Source organism: Rhineura floridana, chromosome 10, assembly GCF_030035675.1.
Source record: "Rhineura floridana isolate rRhiFlo1 chromosome 10, rRhiFlo1.hap2, whole genome shotgun sequence".
NCBI classification, from domain to species: domain Eukaryota; kingdom Metazoa; phylum Chordata; class Lepidosauria; order Squamata; family Rhineuridae; genus Rhineura; species Rhineura floridana.
The window spans coordinates 91,322,614-91,343,184 of NC_084489.1; the positions used below are offsets into that span (position 1 = coordinate 91,322,614).

Here is a 20,571-nt window from a genome sequence, read left to right on the forward strand (position 1 = left end):
ATAACTGGCTGGCACTTTTGTTTTCAAAGGAACAGAGACCATCACAACCTTTCCCCAACAGTAGGAGGTAAACTACAGGCTTATAGGTCAAAATCAGCACTTAATGGGTGGGTGCTGTACTTTATTATTGATTCCTGGCCTGAGCCATTACTTTTATGCATTTTCAAGAGTTTTTCAGGCAGAATTGTTTTGTGTTTCAGTTAAAAAAAAATCAACATTATTTTGAAACAAATATTGTATATCTGTTCAGGCTAATCTTTATTAGTCAGAGGCAGCATGCTTCTGAAAACCAGTTGCCGGAAGCCTCAGGAGGGGAGAGTGTTCTTGCACTCGGGTCCTGCTTGCGGGCTTCCCCCAGGCACCTGGTTGGCCACTGTGAGAACAGGATGCTGGACTAGATGGGCCACAGGCCTGATCCAGCAGGCTCTTCTTATGTTCTTATGTTCTTTATGCTGTTTCCAATGGTGTAAATAATTACTACAGGACATGAGATCCACAAAATTCATGGTGCTAAATGTTCCACAAGTACTCTAAATTAATATTAACTTGATGTTTAAAGATCAAGTGTTTATTTGGTTTTACTCATAAAAATGAAGGAAATATTTTTGCAATGAAGGAAATATGCAAATTTCTTCTAGTTCACTAAAATGAAGTATTCAGTAATGAGATACAAGACTTACCTGTCCTCACCTGAGTACAGCTACTGCACAGACATCTCTGTTCTTCTACTTCAGCAGAATCCTCATTAGCTTTTTCTACTTCTAATAACGCTTGAGCATCCAATGACTGGCTTGCACTATCTCCTTCATCACCACATGGCAATTTGCAAATAAAAGCCCAGGTGGAATTAACTTGCCTAACCGTTTGCTTCTTCATATCTTTCTCACGTTCCTTTTCTCATCTGTGCTCGACTTGCATTTGTACTCCATAATGTTAATTTCACCTCAAACCGATGCCAAAACATATTAGCGTTCTCTTTATGTGCCTCTCTGGTATACTGTTCCTTTAAGAGACCTGTAGGAAATGCTTGTCGAGCAAATGTGAACTGGGGCCTTGCAGTTCTGGTCTCAAGGTGTAAGTTGCGCTTTGCCATGTCTGAATCATACTAATAAATGTTGGTGCTTATAGGAGACATGGATAGGCTGAGACTTAGCAACAGACCTTACAGCCACTCTCCATTGAGACACCAACATTTATTTTGTAATGCATTTTTTCACAGTCCAGGTTCCAGGGATTTTGCCTCTCTGCCTGCCCCTGAGGCCTGGATGCAACACAGGAAGAACAGGAAAGGAAAGAGGCAGAGGAAGGAAGGAAGAAACCTGGAGGTGCCCTTGTTGGAGGCCTCTTAATATACTGTTGGCAGGAAAAGGAAACAATTATCTTCATTTTCTATACCTCCTTATTTACTTCTTCCAATTTTTTCCAGAAACTATTTAGCTCATGAAGACCTGCATGCCCAACTGCACCCAGCTTCCATGGCACAAAGTGGGCCCCTCCAGCCCTGGTGTGCGGGCTGTTGAAATTGCAGAGACAGCGTTTCCTCCCTCTCTCAATGCCAGAGCCCAGCTGGGCCCTCCAATGAAGCTGCTAAGAGATTCAGGACAGGCGAGAGAAAGTCTCTTTTCACACAACGCATATATTAACTTTTCAGATTAGTTGTCACAAAGTGTGGCAAAGGCCACTAACTCAGATGGCATCAAAAAAGGATTAGACTATTCTCTCGCATGACTGCCTCCCCTCAACTTCTCATTATGCATGACAGTTAAAGTTTACACCCATAGTCACAGGCAGTCTACCTCGAAACAGCAGGCGGTGGGGACATATAACAGGGAAGGGCTCTTGCTCAAGTCCTGCTTGCAGGCGTCTGAGAGACATCACATGTTGGGAATTGCTGCAATTCTTGAGAATAGGAGGAGGAGGAGAAGGCAGCAGCTGGCTTTGGGGGAAAGCCTCGAGAGCCTTGGATCTTCGCTCCAGCTGCAGCCGAGAAGATGCCCTGATGGGAAGCCCAAAAGCAGGCACAGAAGGAAGGCAACCCCCCCCCGTGCTCTCTGCAGCTGCCAGTCATAGGTACCCTGCCTCTGGGCATGGAGGTTTCTCTGGGCTCTCTTGCTTGAAGGATGCGTGTCACAACCCCACAGCAGAAGAAGTTTGAAGAGGGACTCCAACTGGAGCCAAACCCACAACAGACTCCAGGGTGCCCCCTGCAGCCCTTCTGCGGGGAGCCTCTGGCCATGCAACCCCCTCCAGGTAAGAAGAGGACCCCCCCAGCCACACACCACAAAGCAGGCCACTTTCTTTCCTTCAGAGTTTTCTTTTAATTTCAGAATAAGCCACTGTCAGGTATGCCCCCCTTCTCCCACGCTGGAGGGCCCTCAGCTCAGCCACACCTGGCAGACCAGACCAGGCACACACAGCCGCTCCGTCCCATCAGCCCCCCACCCCAGGACCTTTCCATTTAGGCCCCACAGGCGGACGGGGTCAGCCCGCAGCCCTGCACCTGTTCCCTCCGGCCTACCCCACTTGCCCCCCATTCAGATCCACTGGAAGGTCCAAGCCAGCCGCCCACTGATGAAGCTGGACATGGTGGTGCAGGCAGGAACCGGCAGGTGCAACGGGCTGCCCTGGGGTGTGGTGGGACTGAGGCAGCCCAGAGGCAGCCTGAGAGGCCGGCGTTGACTGCTGGGCCAGCTGCAGGGGGAGCGCTTCCCTCCTCTGGCACCAAGTCCAGGCCTGGGGGAGGCTGGCCCACAGATGCAGCTCCAGCGGTGGCCAGGGCAGGCGTTATCTGCGGTAGACGGCAAAGGCCACGAAGCTGAAGACAAGGGTGAGGCCCGCCAGGCAGGTGGTGGCCGTGGCGGTGAAGACGTGGCGGTACTGCATCTGGAAATACCAGAGGGCGCCCAGCATCAGCACAAAGAGCGGCACCATCAGGCTGCCCACATTGAGGGCTGCATGGGCGGCATCGGCATGGGTGGCATGGGCATGGGCACCAGCGGGCACTAACGGCGGCCTGTACTGCGAGATGTGGCAGTGCAGCACGCTGTTGTGGGTGAGGTGGAGGGCGGAAAGCGTCTGCGAATCGTCCCGAAGAAGCTGCCCTTGGTAGATGAGCCGCACCAGCTGTTCCTGGCCTGGGAAGTGGGCCCTGGGGAGGGGGCGGAGAGAAAGAGGCAATGGTGGAACGTCAGTCCCAGTGATGGCACCCCAAGATGCTTTGCTGCCTGAAGTGGAGCCCAAATGAAACCTCTCCCCCCCCCCGGGCCCCTCTGGACACCAGCTCCTGCCTTCCCCATCCCCCCACTCAAAACATGATGCCTTCTGACACAGGCTGCTCCCTGCTCCCATGACAGGGCCAACAGCAGCTCTTGCCAATCCGCAGCAGGCTTCTGGAGACCTCAAGCAGCCCCCGGAAGAAAGTCCCCTCTCGCTCGTTCCCTCCTGACTTTCAGAGAGAGGCTGCAGGAAGCTCCTCATTTCCTTCCAGCATTGGGGGGGGGGGAGGTTGAATCAAAAGCCTCATCGCCCCTCACTCTGGGCAGCTCCCTTCTACTCAGTGCACATGCTGTTCTCCAAATGGAGAGTTGGAGGGGCATTTAGCCCTGGCTTCTGGAGCCGGAGGGTGTGATGGCCACTGCCGCTGGGTGGGCCCCTTCCCCATTCTTCGGGGATCTCAAAGGAGAAGGAGATTGGGTGCCCAGAGGCAAAGAGCCCTGCTGTGATGGGAGCTCACATAGTCAGGGGGAAGTGCCCAGCAGGGTGCAGGGATGTTCGCAGGGAAATGGGCACCGCAACCTGAAGCCTCTTCCAAGCTGGCGAGGTGGCAAAACAAGCACATGGCAGGATGGGCTCCGGGTGAAGGGGTGGGTTCCTGGGTGACTGCCTGCCAGCCACTGAGCCCTCTTCTGGCTCCTCGCTACCCTTGCCTTCCCAGTGGCGGGCGCTTCCAGTGTCAGAGGGTGCGTGCCTCTGAATGCCAGGCAGAGGGAAGGCAGCGCTGGCTGCTGCGCTCCAGCCCTGCCTGCAGACCCCCACTGCAGGGGGCACCTGCCTGGCCACCGTGAGAACTGGAAGCTGGACTACAGGATGCCCCCCTTGGCTGGATCCGGCTGCTGCTGCTGCTGCAGGCCTCTCCTCCGATCCCCCTTGACCCTGCCCCTTCCGCCTTTCCCCCCAACCCCCCCTCTGTCCTAACCCCTCCAGTGTCCCCTGGACCCCCTCCCCCCGTTGCACACGGAACGGCTGATACGGCTTTCAGGACGTTCGCCCTCCTGCCCCACGCAAACACTGAAGGGTGAGTGATTTCCCAGTCAGCTGCCAAACAGCTCTGGAATCGGCTGCATGGAAGGAACCCCTTCCTGAGCACTAAGGGGAGTGGAGGAGAGGGAGGGCTGGTCTAGTGGCCACTCCAGCAGGGCCTTGCTGGGGGAGTGAGCCCTGAGGAAAGGTGGCAGGCTCTTCTCCACGCTGCCTGTGGCTGACAAAGCAGCTCTGGGTGGGCTACCTCAACACGCTGAGAGCCCCCCGCCCTGCACAAAGTATCCAGGCCTAAAGACCGGGCCCTTCCGCACAGCATGCAGCAAGCAGCGAGGGGGTTGGCTGGCTGGCTGCGGAATTCAGTGTCCCTGGATAAGGACAATTTAGCTGCCCCAATAATGCATTAGGACAGACTACAAACGTAAATGATAAATAAGGGCAAGGAAATTACACTCGCAGACTCCAGAGAGGGCTGCCCCTAGTTACTAGAGAATGAGGATGTATATTCCCATTCTAACCCTGTTGCAGCATGGGGGGGCCCTTGAGAGGGGGTGATTATCAGCCCCACTGTGGATCCTCCCACCCACAGGCTCCTCACCTCTTCAAGGCGCCAACCGTGTCTTCGGGGTGGACCCGAGCCAGGCGCTCCGTGTCGTTCAAGAACTTCAGCCGCAAGACAATGCCGCTGTCTGCCGGAGGAAATTCTGCGCTTGTGCCAGCGGGGGGCAGTGAGGATCCCGGTGCAGAGCTGGGGCCTGTCCTATGCCGCAGGTCCCCCAGGCCGGAGCCAGGCCCACCTGAGGCGGCCTCTGAGGAAGGTGCCCCTTCATCCTTGACCTGTCCTACCCCTGAGACTTGCACACCTGACCTGTCCTCCAGCAGACCTTCTTCCCGTAGTTGTCCCGCAGCCAGAGGAGGGGAGGCAGCAAAGAGGGGGTCTCCCCGGTCCACGGTGCGGGTCGAGAACCAGGCGAGAACCAGCACCATCAGCACCAGCAAGACGCCAAAGAGGAGGGTCACTTCATCCCCCACACCCTCGATCAGAGCCATGGCTGAGGGGGGGGGAGTCACCAGCCTGGGGGGGGGGCAGAGATAAGGGCAGTGAGAGCAGGCAGCAAAGAGGCTTGTGGCCCTAACAGACGCAGCAGGCCTCCCCAGCCTTCCTGCAGCCCCAAAGCAGGCAGCTGGGTGGAGACCCCTCTTCCCATTCGAGCCCAAAGCTGCAAGTGAAAGGTAATTGGGGGGGGAGGTGCAAAGGGAGAGAAGAAGCAGGACCCTCCCCCACTAAACCACTTTTGGCCAAGGCACAACGTCCCGGATCAGGTGCCCATCTCCACCCTCAAACTGCTGCAGCTGCTTCCAGGACCAGTTTGCCCCACTACTGAGTCCACTGGCCACCAGGGAGTCCTCGTGAGCCCCACAATGTTCTTCCTCCAAGACCCCCTCCCCCGCAGACCTATTGCTTCTCAGCCTTGTCCTGCGGGGATTGTGTAGGGGGGAACTCCTCCTTGTCAAAGCACAAGAAAACCCAGCAGAAGTAGTCGCCGGAGCGCAAGAGAAGCCCGTCTGGATCAAATCAGCCCCCCTGCCAACCACAAGGACCACACAGGGCTTCCCTTCGCGGCGTGATCTGGCCCAGAAGGACTGCACGGGCCCCCTTTGGCCTGATGCAGCTGCCGGGGCTAGCAGCAAGAGTCCTGTCCTGCTGGCAAGCAGTCCCCAAGCGCTGGTATTTAGAGGTAGACTACCTCTGAACATGGAGGCTCCACGCAGCTGTCGCCACCAACAGCTGTGGGCTGACCTTCTCGCCTTCCAGGGAAAGCCCCAAGGCAGCGGCCACTGCCCCATCTCGGGGAAGGGAGCCCCACAAAGAAAACACTCGACCTGCGAAGAAGTCTCTTTCCCCGCACCCCCAGCAGAGGGTGAGCAGAGGGCCGCGCGGGGGGGGTGGCTCAGGGCAGGAGCTGCCCGACCTGGGATTACCCCGAGTGGCACTGGCCCTGCTGGCCGCACATGTGCGGAGGGCTCCCGGGAGGAAGGAGCTTCTGCAAGGAGCGAGGCTCCCTCCGGGATTGAGGGGGTCCCTCCCCACCCTCGGAGCTTATTGGGGGGAGGGAAAGGGAGGGACTCTGCCACATCGAAATCATCTGCATAGCGCCACCCCTTCGCCTCCACGGCGCAACGACAGGGGGAAAGAAGAAGAGGCACTCCTCCGAACTCCTCCAACCCCTTCGCTGCTCGGGGAGAGGAAAGTCTACTAGCGCCATCGCCTCCTCCAGCGCCCTGCACTCACCTGCCCCCGCAACTTCCTCCTCCATCTCCTCCATCCTCCTCCTCCTCCGCCTGCCACTCTGGGACCGCTCTTCCTTCCGGCCCCGAACGCCAGGGATTGTGGGACGTGTAGTCCGTGCCTATCCACTTCCGATCCCGCCCTCCGAGGGAACGGGCGCTTACGTCACCTCTGACGCCACTTCCGGGGGAGGTCCCCGGCTGGATACTGAAGTTCGGGGGCGTGGTTCGGGACCCGCCTACGCTTCCTGCTGCCGAGCGTCCCCAGTCCGGCGCCCGTGTGCGCTCCGCGTCCTGCCCCGCTCGCTGCCGCAGAGTGAGCCCCCCGGGTGCCCCCCGCCCCCCTCGCTTCTCCCACGCGGCCCCGCCAGCGCAGCTGCCTCCGTCTGTGCCCGCGCCGCTGCCCGGGCGAAGGGGCCTCCACGGGCCGGCCTCGCCCTCATGGCTCGTGAGGAGGGACCCGGCCTCCCCCGACCCTTCCCTTCCTCCCTCCCCCGGGCCCAGCTGGAGGCTGCCCATCTCGGCTGGGCGTGGGGAGGCGCCCTCGCGGCGAGGGGTCCCGCGCCTTGAAGAGCGGGGCGCTCCTGGGGCTTGTTGCCAGCGCCAGGCTGCTTGCCTGGGGCAGGTTCCCCGCGGAGCCCCGCGTCTCCTCCACCAAAGAGGGCCCCCTCCGCCGGTGCTGGGTCCCGCGCCCTCCCTGCACCGGCCTCCCCGAGCCTCGCCTGCCCAGTGAGGCAGACCCACGGAGGACCCGAAGCGAGGCCTCTTCCCGAGGCCCGCAGAAGACGGGGCTGGAGTCGTGATGCCGGCCGCCCACTTCGCACGGAGGGGGATGAAGACCCCCTACACGGACGTACCGCCCTGACCTGGGCAGAAAGCCCCCCACCCCCGGGGTCACAAGCATGTGGGCTCCGAGGCTGCCCGCACGCTGGTTCCTTAGGAAGCGGCCAAAACCATTTCGTCTGGATGCGGTTTGAAACAAATCTGCACCCGGCTGTACACATGAAACTACTCACTCACTGATTCGTTTGTTAAAATCGTATTGACTCCGTGTGGGCACCAGTGGGCTGCGCAGGGCAGTGATGTCTTGACCGCTGGGTTGCTCAGCCAAACAGTTTTGGAGTGATGCTGGCTTGAAGGGAAAGCACCCCAGCTTGAAAGCCCCGGAGTAAAAAGGGCAGCGTTTGACGGACTCACAGATCCGAAGTGCAGGCGCAGAGAAACCAGTGCTACTGCAAGTGTGTCCATCGCCTGAGTGTCTGTTAGCATCTCACCCCCCCCCCGATGGGGATGGGGAATGTTGAGGTGAGTTTTGGGGCATCTCTGCCCAGACAGCCAGTGTGGAGTAGTGGTTAGAGTGTTGGATTACGGCCTGGGAGGCCAGGATTTGAATCCCCACACAGCCATGAAGCTCACTGGGTGACCTTGGGCCAGTCACTGCCTCTCAGCCTCAGAGGAAGGAAATGGTAACCCCCCTCTGAATACCGCTTACCGTGAAAACCCTCACATAGGGTCGCCATAAGTCAGGATTGACTGGAAGGCGGTCCATTTCCATTTTGCCCAGACAACCATGTGTACAACTACTGATGGCCAGAAGAGGGCTATAGCTAATTTCAGCTCAACCCATTGGCGGGGTCAAGAGCAGCTGCGAGAGGCAGAAATGTCGTCTGTGCCAGAAATGGGGCCATTTCAGCATAGATGAAGGCTTCTGAGGAAGCTTAGCAGTCATGGAATAAGAGGAGAGGTCCTCTTGTGGATAAGGAATTGGTTAAGAAGCAGAAAGCAGAGAGTAGGAATAAACGGACAGTTCTCCCAATGGAGGGCTGTAGAAAGTGGAGTCCCTCAAGGATCGGTATTGGGACCTGTACTTGTCAACTTGTTCATTAATGACCTAGAATTAGGAGTGAGCAGTGAAGTGGCCAAGTTTGCTGATGACACTAAATTGTTCAGGGTTGTTAAAACAAAAAGGGATTGTGAAGAGCTCCAAAAAGACCTCTCCAAACTGAGTGAATGGGCGGAAAAATGGCAAATGCAATTCAATATAAACAAGTGTAAAATTATGCATATTGGAGCAAAAAATCTGAATTTCACATATACGCTCATGGGGTCTGAACTGGCGGTGACCGACCAGGAGAGAGACCTCGGGGTTGTAGTGGACAGCACGATGAAAATGTCGACCCAGTGTGCGGCAGCTGTGAAAAAGGCAAATTCCATGCTAGTGATAATTAGGAAAGGTATTGAAAATAAAACAGCCGATATCATAATGCCGTTGTATAAATCTATGGTGCGGCCGCATTTGGAATACTGTGTACAGTTCTGGTCGCCTCATCTCAAAAAGGATATTCTAGAGTTGGAAAAGGTTCAGAAGAGGGCAACCAGAATGATCAAGGGGATGGAGCGACTCCCTTACGAGGAAAGGTTGCAGCATTTGGGGCTTTTTAGTTTAGAGAAAAGGCGGGTCAGAGGAGACATGATAGAAGTGTATGAAATTATGCATGGCATTGAGAAAGTGGATAGAGAAAAGTTCTTCTCCCTCATAATACTAGAACTCGTGGACATTCAAAGAAGCTGAATGTTGGAAGATTCAGGACAGACAAAAGGAAGTACTTCTTTACTCAGCGCATAGTTAAACTATGGAATTTGCTCCCACAAGATGCAGTAATGGCCACCAGCTTGGATGGCTTTAAAAGAAGATGAGACAAATTCATGGAGGACAGGGCTATCAATGGCTACTAGCCATGATGGCTGTGCTCTGCCACCCTAGTCAGAGGCAGCATGCTTCTGAAAACCAGTTGCTGGAAGCCTCAGGAGGGGAGAGTGTTCTTGCACTCGGGTCCTGCTTGCGGGCTTCCCCCAGGCACCTGGTTGGCCACTGTGAGAACAGGATGCTGGACTAGATGGGCCACTGGCCTGATCCAGCAGGCTCTTCTTATGTTCTTATGTGGCTGCACCAGCGGGGTGGCCCACACTTCTATCTGGGCTGAGGTCATGGGGTGCTCTTTGGAGTCACACAGCCACCCAAAGTGTTAGGCTGAGGAAGAGAGTGTAGCACATATACTCACTTCTGGCTGGTTCCAGAGACATTGGATCAGGCCCCATCGCAGAGTATTTTATTCATGGTTTTCCTTGCCCCAGTGCAGTTCAGTTGAAAATCATTACACTGGGAAGAGAAGGCATCTTTCAATGTTGGTGATATCCTCCAGAGACAGACCAGCTTTGGGTACATCCCCGCTCCCCATTCTTTATCTTGAACCACTACACCTGCATCTCCTGTTGCAAAAAGAAAGCCTTGAATTGGCCAGACACAAACAATACCCTTGCAATATTCATAGAATACAAGTTATATTCACAGCCAATGCTATTTTTAACAGTGATACATTTACTATGCCCAGATGAGAAGTAGACACATCCTCATGTTATTGTAATCTAGGCTTTTCTAATAAAATAGCAGTTGTCTGTATTTGATGCAGTTCTTTTAGATGTGGCTACAATTACTTCACTTTGATGATAGTAGATTATGTTTAATAAAAATTGTTGCAGAAGTTATAATGTATGTTACCTTGGCATATCACTTATTAAAGTCTTTCATGTAGTTGGATATTTTATGGAATGTAGTCTTGTTTTTCTTTGATAATCAAGAAAGTTGGCAATTAAATTTAGGGATGCATCATAAATGTGTCTTCTTCAAAGGGAAATTTTAGTGTAAATATCTCTTCCTCTGAGCATCCGGCCCTCTTCTTTTTGGGAGGCCTCTTGCCACCTTTGCCTGCATCCTAGATAGCCTTGCTGATTCAGGTAATTATGATTTAATAAGATGTCTCAGCTCTGATCAGTATTTTATAATTGTAGTAATAGCAATAGTATTTATAATGCTTCTGTGTTATTAACTAATTTCATTTAATGTTTGCTTAAGTTCTGTTAAGTAAAGGAAATGTATTTTCCAAACATATATGCCTCAGACTCTCCTCTGAACATTCAGTTTCTGTGTGCTAAAACAGAGGAGGGCTAATTCTCCTCCTTAATGTGGCCTCCGTCATAGGAGGGCTTAAGGTGTAGCTTCACTGCCAGACCCGCATCTGCTACCTAGAAACCACGCTCAAGAGTTTCACCAGAGCAAATTTGCCATAAAGGAACATAATAGAAAGCTGCCTTTTACTGAGGCAGTCCATTGGTCTATCTAGGTTAGTACTGTCTACACTGGCAGGCAGTGGCTCCCCAGAGTTTCAGGCAGGGAGATGTCATTGGGGCTTGATCCTGCAGCCTTCTGCATGCAAGGTGCAGGAGCTGTACCACTGAGCCACAGTGGCCCTTCCCGTGTTGCCCCTCTAACCCCACTGCTGCCTTGGGTCAGGTCTGAGGCTCGAGCAACTGGCAAAGGGTTTGGATTCCGGTCTGCTTCCTGCACTGTTTGGGAAGCCCATTCAGCTACTCTGGTAGCATTTCCCAGGGCTTGGTGGCCCTGTGCAAACTACTCTGTTTCTTTTGGCTGTGCCTTCCTGATGCAGACATTGGCTAACATAAGCCCGAAAAGCTACCTTAGGCAAGACTCCACAGGCTACTCCTGTCTAGCAAGATCAGCCTTGCTGGCCTTCGGTAGTTGCCAAGAGGCTTAGAGCCAATGCACAGGATTACAGGATTGGGGCCATCACTGGGCCTGGATGCCAGTGCAGCTGTTAAGGAGATTGTCAGCAGCTGCAGAGGAACGGGAGCATGGATGAGCCCTGAAGAGCTCTTATCCCAGCAAAGGTTCAGACAGCTGAGCCAGGCACTGTCTCTACCTGGTTTTCTGGCTTGCAGCTGGGTCTTCTTCCTCCTCCCGAGTAGACCCCTGCTGTTAATGCTGTCTGGCAGCCCCTTTGTATTCAGTTGGAGAGGGTTTCGGGGGGGGGCAACCCCTTCCACCAAAGAGGTTTCTCTAGGGTCTGGGTTGGCTCCACTGGAGAAGTCAAACACAGGCTGACCTCTGGAGGCCTCAGGGTGTAGCAAGCGAAGTGACCTTTCAGCAGGGGGTGGCAAGAGGCGGAAGGCCGGGGTCTCCCAAGTTTCTCAAAAGACTTCCAGTGCTATGGGAATGACTTGTGCACATTGGCAAAATATATGCAGAAGTTGTCCTTTCAGTGGGACAATGGTAGCCCAGGAAGGATAAAGGTTTTGGAATGGTCTTCTCCACATTTTCCAGATTAGCAAGATAGAAAACCAAACCCAGCCAAGAGTACCATCTTCTGTACACTGACTTGAGAGTAGTCCCTACTAAACCAACTCAGAGGCTGTGCAATGCTTCATGTCTAATTATAGTAAACTGAGAACAAGTTAACTGCTAAAGGGAGGTTGCAAAGGCCCATCTTTCATAAGGGTCACCCAACACACCCTTGCAGGAGCGGGTGTGAGCAAGTTACAGGGTGACTGTCTTTGCTGTATCTCTACAGGGGCTCATGGTGGCTTCCCAGAGGGCAATGCATTCTGGGAGAAGATGCATCTAAGACCCCATGGGGTTGCCCCTTTCATACACGGAGCAGGTGGATCATAGAATCATAGCACAGTAGAGTTGGAAGGGGCCTATAAGGCCCTTGAGTCCAACCCCCTGCTCAATGCGGGATTCCAAATTAAAGTACACCTGACAGGTGGCTGTCCAGCTGCGAATACTTCCAATGTTGGAGAGCCCACCACCTCCCCAGGTTATTGGTTCCATTTTTGTACCACTCTGATAGGGAGTTTTTCCTGATGTTCACCTGAAATCTGGCTTCCTGCGACTTGAGCCCATTCTGTGTCCTGCACTCTGGGATGATCGAGAAGAGATCCTGGCCCTCCTCTGTGTGGCAACCTTTCATGTACTTGAAGAGTGCTATCATATCTCCCCTCAGTCTTCTCTTCTGAAGACTAAACATGTCCAGTTCTTTCAGTCTCTCCTGAGAGGGCTTTGTTTGCAGTCCCCCAATCGTCCTTGTTGCCCTCCTCTGAACTGTCCCAGTATTTAAAGCATGGTGTCCAGAACTTGAGGCAGTACTCAAGATGAGGCCTAACCAGTGCTGAATAGAGGAGAACTAGTACTCTACACTTTGGACACTATACTTCTGTTAATGCAGCATAAAATAGAATTTGCCTTTTTTGCAGCCACATTACAGTGTTGGCTCATATTCACCTTATGATCAGCAACAATTCCAAGATCCTTCTTGCATGTAGTATTGCTGAGCAAGTTTCCCCTATCTTATAACTGTGCATTTGGTTCCTTTTTCTCAGGTGTACAACTTTGCACTTATCGCTGTTAAATGTCATTCTGTTGTTTTCAGCCCAATGCTCCATGTGATGATCCTGTATTCGTGTAAATAGGGTAAGTGCTGTTTGTTTAGAAGATACATGGTAAGTGGAGTGAAAGAGGAGGGGGAGTGAATGGGCAGTAGAATGCTGGATGATTGGCTGAATGTTTAAAATGGCTGAGAATATAAAAGGAAGAATGTCAGGTAAATCTGGGTGGATGTGGTGTGGACATTGGTGGACTTGAGAGGGTTGTTTTGGTGGGTTTTGAGAGGAGAGGGTGGAGTTCGGATTAATACTAAGACCAGTACCTCAGGAATAGATGTAACCATATGCTTAAGTGCCTTTTAAAGAAATCTTGTTATCTTTGTTATTTAATACTTATTTGGTTTACCAAAGGCCTGATCCTTGGCTGGGGTTTCACAGACCAGAAGGGAGGGTGAGGTAAATAACCAAGGCTGAAGAGTGACAAATGGTGGCAGCGGGTGAAGGGAAGAATATAACACCACAAGTATTCAGAGCAACCCAGAATTATAAGCAGTCTGAGTAAATCAAAGGGATTGGGACAGCTTTAGCACTCAGTCACAGAGGTAACCAGATAGAGAGACTCAGGCAGAGTCTCTGGGACTACTGGTTATAGGACATGACTGGTGGTGCTGCCTAGCAGGGGGATCTGTTGAGATCTGTGCTAGAGTGGGGAGAGAAACCATAAGAAAGGACAGTCCGGACTGGTGGAGTCCCTGGTGGTGCCTAGAGACAGGCAGTAACCACGAGCAGGTAGGAACGTGACAGGGAGAGCCAGGGAAGGGCGTCACACTCCACCCTTTGAATTTTGAAATTTGCTTCTGTCCTCCAGGGTATTAGCTATTCCTTCCAATCTTGTATCATCTGCACATTTGATAAGTATTTCCTGCACCTCCTCATCCAAGTCATTTGTAAAAATGTTGAAGTGCACTGGGCCCAGGACTGAGCCCTGTGGTACCCCACTAGTTACTGCTCCCCATTTTGAGGAGGTACCATTAATAAGAACTCCTTGAGTATGATTTTGTAGCCAAATGTGGACCCACCTGATAGTTGTTCCATCCAGCCCACATTTAGCTGGCTTGCTAATCAGAATATCATGGGGCACTTTGTCAAAAGCTTTGCTGAAGTCAAGATATATTATGTCCACAACATTCCCACAGTCTGCCAGGGAGATTTCCTGATTAAATAATGAGATAAGATTAGTCTGGCAGAATTTGTAACCCTAACTTTATAATCTGCTCCAGAATTGCCCCAGGGATTGATGTTAGGGTGACTGTTCTGTAGTTCCCCAGTTCCTCCTTTTTGCCCTTTTTGAAGATAGGGACAACATTAGCTCTCCTCCAGTCATCCGGCACTTCACCCATCCTCCACAATTTTGCAAAGATAATAGACAGTGGTTCCGAGAGTTCTTCAGCCAGCTCCTTCGTTACTCTAGGATGCAGCTCATCAGCCCCTGGAAATTTTAACTAGTTCAAAGTGATTAGGTATTCCTTGATCATTTGTCTCAAGCTGCCAGTCCTGTCCCTTTAACTTGTACTTCACATTTGCCAGGAGGGCCACAGAGCGTCTTTTGGGAGAAGACTGAGCCAAAGTAGAAACTGAGCACTTCTGCCTTTTCTTTGTCATCAGTTATTATTTTGCCATCCTCACTGAGTAGATGAAACATCATTTCTTTTCTTTGTCTTTTACTATGCATGTACCTGAAGAAAGCTTTTTTTGTTGCTTTTAGCATCCCTCACTAACCTCAGGTCATTCTCAGCTTTAGCCTTCCTGATGCCATCCCTGCAATTCTGTGATACCTGCCTGCACTCTCCCTTTGTGGCCTGGCCTTCCTTCCACTTCCTGTACGTGTCCTTTTTTGTTTTCAGGCCATCTCTAAGCTTTTTGTGAAGCCACATTGACTTCTTCTGCTGTCTTCCCCCTTTTTTCTTGATGGAATTGTTCGCCATTGGGCCTTTAGAAATTCCTTTTTTAGAAACTCCCACCCATCTTGGAATGCTTTTCTCATTAGGGTCGCTTGCCATGGGACCTTGGTTATCATTGTGCTGAGTTTATTAAAATTGCCTTTTCTGAAGTCCAGGATACGCATATGGCTACTCTCAGCTTTTGCTTCCCTTAAAATCAAGAACTCAAGTTATAACATGGTCACTTTCCCCAGAGTTGCTGTAACTGCCACTTCATCCACTAAATCATCTGTCTATGCCAGACCACTGCTGAAGGTACGAGGAGCCAGTTAGGAAAAGACAAAAATATGGCCGCCCTCTTGCCAAGGAGCAACCACCCAATATGCTGCAGCAAAGACAGCCCCCTCCTCCTCCCTGGGATGCCAGCACTCCTGGTGCTTCTTTCCTGCCTTCAAGAGACCTCCAGCCAGCCAGCCAAGGGGCCCCAGGGCAGCTTCCAGGCAGCTGCAGGGGAACCCATTTCCACCTGGGAGCTCAGCCGTGGGGTGGGGCCAGCATCTTTCTGCTGGAGGCCAGTTGGAGAAATGCCATTCTCGTGGCCCTCCAGATGAGTCACTCCGGCTGCAGGCTTCTATTATGGTCTGGGGTCATTAGCACCCAGCTGCTCTGGCAGCGCCTGGCAATTAAGTCCAGGATGTGTGTGTGTGCCTGGAGGTTGTTGCTCTGTCTCTCTCAGCCTGAGGAAGATGCAAAGCAAGGGTGAGGTGGTGGAACCCTCAGAAGACCCCCAGTTAACTTAGCCCCTGGAAGGCAGAGACCTGCGATTTCAATATGGGCTTCTCTAGAAATGCCAGCTGAGCTTCCGTGTCTTCTTCCTGGGCACAGCAATCCTATGCACCAATTACAGGGGCGGGGCGGGGGGAGAGAGATGGAGATGCCGCCGCCACCCTAGCAGAGTGGCTTCCAGGGAGGGAGTGGGAAACACGCTGATCGGAACACCCCAACATGGTATGTTCCCAGGGGGCTGCCACAAATAGGTTTGCAAAGAAACAGACTAGGAAACATCCGCCTGTGCGGGTTGGCCATGCTAGCTAGGAAATAACCATGTTCAGAGGCAGTGAATCCCAATTACCATATGCTGGGGGGCTGGTGCCCTACGCAAAACCTTTCCTGTGACATCTGGGTGGCCACACCTGCAGGCCGAGTGCTGGACGTGACGGGTTTGCTCAGGCTCTGCAGGACAACTTCCCTGATGCTGCAAGTTTTGGCAGTATCTTGAGCCTGCCGAGTCCCAAGAGGAGAATACCTTTGTCCCCTCTGCCAAGATAGGCCTGTGGTTGTTTGGAGACAAGTCTTTCTCTTTCTCCCTGTGACATATACAGAAAGCCTCACTTGCATTCATGAGAGGATTCTGTATCTCAAGGAACTTTGTTCTGAAGGATCCCTTTCTTCCATCTGCAACTGAAGTGCCCTTCCCCCTTTGGGAAATACAAGCACCTCCCTGCATGCTCCAGTGGTCGGTCCCCTGGTGGGAGAGGAGAGCGCCCCAGTCCACCTGCCCCATTTGTCACTCTTCTTGAACAAGGGGCATCAGCCCCCTCAGTGCCGCTGGCTCTGTTCCCCATGGCTAAAGCCCACCTGATAATCCAGCCTGGGGGAAAGAGGTTTGTTTGGTGCTTGGTGGGGATGCTCTATGGAAGTGGGGGGGGGTCTGTGGTGTATCCAGGGCCCCTGTGGGGAAGAGCCCCTGCTTTGCATGCAGAAGGACCCAGGCTCAGTCCCTGTGGGAGAGACTCCCTGCTTGGAGCCTTGGAGAGCTTCTGCCAGCCAGTGTTGACAGTACAGAGCCAGACAGACCAGTGACTCTATATAAGAAAGCTTCTTCTGTGAGGATTGGCCAGACGCTCCGCGGATACATATCTAAAGGGGTTGCTGTGCTGGCTGCAGCTGACTGTTCAGTGGCGTTTTGTGTTCTAGAGGAATGCACCGAGGGTGAGCATGCCTGAACTTTGCCTGGTGATGCTTCCTCATGTTTCTCTACGGCCACCAACTTGGAGAGCTTTCAAGAGGACTGGAAAGATTTGTGGAGGCACTTCCCAGGAGGATCGCTCCGTCTGTGCTGCCTCTGGGACGGGCTCCCGTCTTGGTGGAAACTTTTTCAGTTTTAAAACCAGTCAGAAGGGCTTTTTGACTGGGGAAAATTTCTCCCGGATAAGGAAGAAACGTAGAGATTTCCCACAGAGCTTTGTTGTGTTTGTTGGAGGCTGGAATTCTGTGAAAGAAGGTCTTCCAGCAGCTCGGATGGAGCTAGGATTTCCAACCAGCTCAACTGATTAAGTGAGCCATTTTTTTTTCTTCAAAGAAAAACGGATTAACAGGCAAGCATTCTCCTGTCTTTTCTCATTATTTTGTTATCAATACAGCTAAAGAGATTTGTCAAAGAACCAGCAATTAAGAAACCCTGGGTGAGTCATAGCTTTCTCTTTTATTCACGGAGCTAAGGGGAAGAAAATAGAAATAGTTTATCTTTATTTTTATTGCAAAAAGCTGGCATGGAATTCAGCATTATAAAGATTACAAATGGCTGAGGGGTTTCTAATTTAAAGAGAAAATTTTTTTTTGATTTATAAGACTTTTGAGTAATATATGTCTGGGACTATTTTCCGGTTTACTTTTTTTTTTTGACGAATCTGCTCATTCTTCCTGCTACTAATTATTTGGATGCTGTGAATTAAAGTTGTTTTGGCACTTTTGGACATACAAGAGATAAGGCAGTTCGTCTTGTCTAGAGGGTGACGTCAGCTGGCTTGAAAGATTAACTCCTTTGTAACTGGATAAAGAAATAAACTGTTCTTTGCTTGGGACATTGGAAATTGAAGGGATTGTGTTTTTTTTGGTTTTAAGAATGACAATCAAGAAGGTGGTTGAGATCATGGATGTACAAGAAGGGACTTTCTCTTTAGATATGTTTCAGAAAATAATGAATGAGATTAAGCTAACAAAACAAGAACGCAGACATAACAGACAAGTGATGATAAGTGAATTTGGCGAAATGAGACAGGAGCTGAAAGAAATTCAGGATTCTATGAGAAAGGAGAACAAAGATAAATTTGGAAAATTAAAAAAGGATGAAAGAAAAATTAAAGGGAAGGTTCAAGCCCTGGAGATTAGATTAAATATGGTCTTGGAAAAAGATTTGGATTTCCTGGCTGTGATGGATCCTGGAGACAAATATTACTGTTTGGAATTCAGCGCTGTCCCTGAAGGAATTGGTGAAGAGATTGGAGATAAAGATATAATCGGTTCGAAAAAATTCATGGACTGGAAGGATTTGATGGAACTTGAAATGGAGAAAGTTTACAGAATTAATTCCTGTTTTGTGACAATGACTTCAAGAGATGTGCTAGTGCATTCTGTAAAAAAGAGGAACAGAGATGCGGTTCTGCAACAATACTTCAGTGATACGTTCGGAAATGATGGCAAGAAAACATTTGTGATGAAGGAAATCCCTATCAGACTCTTATTATATGACTATGACAGCAAGATTATTGGGTGCGTAAAGATGGAAGATGGAATCAACACGGATAAAGGAAGAAGAGCGATTTGAAATTACTGGATTTAATAGACTTGAAGAGTTGGATTAATTGACATGTCTATCTAGAAAAAAATTGATGGACATATATCTCAAGGATTGGAAACTTCTCTTTGACTTTTTGTAGAAGAATAAAATATGATGTTAATGAGATTTGATACCAACTAAGATAACTGCTGGAGGAAGGTGATTTTATAATTTATCAAGAGACAGGTTTGTTATATATTATAGACCTATAGCTGAACTATGACAGATCAGAAGTCAATAGTTTCCCCCCCTTTTTTTCTTTTTATTGTATTAGTTTTAATTTGTGTTTTTCTTTTTGTATTGTCTTGATTTTGAAAATTTGAATAAAAATTAATTGAAAAAAAAAAAAAGGAAAGATTTGTGGAGGATGCCTGTGGCTCCCAGCCATGATGGCTCTGCTCTGCAAGGGCGTCTGCAGAAACATTGCTGGCCAGGAGGGGGGCAAAGTCTCTGAAGTGCTACTACAGGTAATTGGTAATCCGCTCCACCCAATGTTACCTTCAGAATTCCAGTGGAAGTAACCCCTTGACCCCCCCAGACACCCTTGAGGCTTTGCCCAAAGCTCAGAGGCAATCAATGCTTCGGAATACCAGTTGCTGGAACCTGCAGGAGGGGAGAGTCTCTTGCGCTCAGGTCCTGCTGGTGGGCTCTGGTGCACAATGGGCATCTGGCGGCCAAACAAACAGACAGGCTGCTGGACTGGATGGGCCCCCTTGGGCCTGAACCAGCTGCGGCCCAGCTCTTCTGACGTTCTCGGCTTACAGCTGCCTGGAGGAGAGGCACTTTCCTCTTCTCCCAGGCATTTTAGCATGTGTTTTGAAATGGTTTTTTTTAAAAAAAAATTGTTTTAAATTTTTTTTGGTGTTTTTAAATTTGTTTTTAATTGCTGTAAACCGCCCAGACAGCTTCGGCTATGGGGCGGTATATAAATGTAATAAATAAATAAATACATAAATATCCGCACAGTTGACCTAGGGAGACCGACACCGCGGGAAATGCGGAGGGCTTTACAAGGGGATTTGCCCAAGTCAGGAAGGCGGTGGCGGCTCTCAGTGGGGCTACCGTCGAAGACATCTGACTTCCAAATGCGCGGACCCCAAATGGGGGGAGTTGCTGCTGCTTTCGCTGTGCTCCGTTCTGCTGGCGGGCTTCCCGGCAGGGGCATCCGGTTGGTTACTGCCAGAACAGGAGGCTGGGCTCGGCGGGGCCAGCCCCTTTGGCCTCATCCAGCGGCCAGGCCCTGCCCACGCTGCGCCCATACTCCGGGGCCATCGTCTCTCCGCCTCTGCCTGCCAGCCGCCGCGGGAGCCCCAGCGCAGCAGAAGGCTCTTGCCCTGCCTGCCGCCTCTTGCTGCTGCTCGGCGGGCTTCGCACTGCGGAAGGAGACTGCTCGAGGAAGCCGACTCCCCGGTTTGAGCCCTCCGCGGCTTGGCGACGTGGCTCAGCTCGGCCTCTGGCTGTCGGATCCGGAGGATCTCGCGGAAGGCTACGCCTTATATAACAGGAGACGGGGGGGGGGTCGCCTCCCGGGCTGTGCCTGTGGGGGCGGCCGGGAAGGAAGGAAGGAAGGAAGGAGGGAGGGCTTGCGCACGCGGGGGCCGGCCCCTTCCCTTCCTCCCGTCTCCCTCTCTCTCTCAGTCCGGGGGCGGCTCTAGCCCGGCGCTGACGCGGGAGGAGGAGCGGGGGCGGCGGCGTGACGCGAGACCGCTGCTGCTGCTATTGCTATAGCTGGCGGGGCCGCCGGCCAGGAGCGGAGCCGGGGCGGACTGGAAGCGGAGCCGGGGCGGACTGGAAGCGGAGCCGGCCATGCAGCGGCGACAGCCCGCAGCCCAGGCAGCCGCAGTCCGGCGCAGCTGAGCCGCCCGCCTCGCCCCTGCAGGAGCGTCTCGGCCCCGTCTCGCCGCCGCCGCCTGCTCCAGCTCCGCCGGCCGGCCGGCCATGAACTTCCAGGGCGGGCCCGTGCAGGGCGCCGGGCAGCAGCAGCAGCAGAGCCTGGCGGCGCCGGGGGGCCCGTCGGGGGCGTCGCCGGGCGGCGCGCCGCAGCCGCAGTTCGGCCTCTCCAACTCGGCGGCCATCCGTGCCGAGATCGGGCGCTTCGAGTCGGTGCACCCCAACATCTACGCCATCTACGACCTCATCGAGCGCGTCGACGACCTCGCGCTCCAGAGCCAGATCCGCGAGCACGTCATCTCCATCGAGGGTGAGCCAGCCGGGAGGGTCTCCAGC

At 52.2% G+C, this 20,571-nt stretch overlaps 2 protein-coding genes and 1 long non-coding RNA gene across 5 annotated transcripts in view; 2 read left to right on the top strand and 1 right to left on the bottom strand.

Moving 5' to 3' along the window:
* Nucleotides 1-612: 612 nt before the first annotated feature.
* Nucleotides 613-6,785, bottom strand: TMUB1 (transmembrane and ubiquitin like domain containing 1). 2 transcript variants are annotated; one of them, XM_061585640.1, is made up of 3 exons: nt 6,006-6,325; nt 4,856-5,332; nt 613-3,148 (listed from the first exon to the last, which is right to left on the bottom strand). In XM_061585640.1, the coding sequence occupies exons 2-3, from the start codon at nt 5,305-5,307 to the stop codon at nt 2,785-2,787; spliced, it is 816 nt and encodes a 271-aa protein (XP_061441624.1). In that variant the 5' UTR covers nt 5,308-5,332; nt 6,006-6,325; the 3' UTR covers nt 613-2,784. The 2 variants fall into 2 exon arrangements, with proteins under 2 accessions (XP_061441624.1, XP_061441623.1); XM_061585639.1 differs by lacking the exon at nt 6,006-6,325 and adding an exon at nt 6,551-6,785 and having other exon boundaries at nt 620-3,148.
* On the top strand, nt 6,745-18,590 carry LOC133364800 (uncharacterized). Its single transcript, XR_009758032.1, has 3 exons — nt 6,745-7,851; nt 12,834-12,874; nt 16,704-18,590. It is a non-coding gene; the product is annotated as an uncharacterized LOC133364800 (long non-coding RNA).
* A 1,372-nt stretch (nt 18,591-19,962) lies between these two features.
* The window catches only part of AGAP3 (ArfGAP with GTPase domain, ankyrin repeat and PH domain 3), a 132,031-nt gene continuing 131,422 nt past the window's right edge, over nt 19,963-20,571 (top strand). The window contains exon 1 of one of the 2 annotated variants that reach the window (XM_061585637.1): nt 19,963-20,545. In XM_061585637.1, the coding sequence (XP_061441621.1) occupies nt 20,284-20,545 (262 nt within the window). In that variant the 5' untranslated portion in view covers nt 19,963-20,283. The remainder of the gene's footprint in view (nt 20,546-20,571) is intronic. The other variant, XM_061585635.1, reaches the window with a different exon arrangement.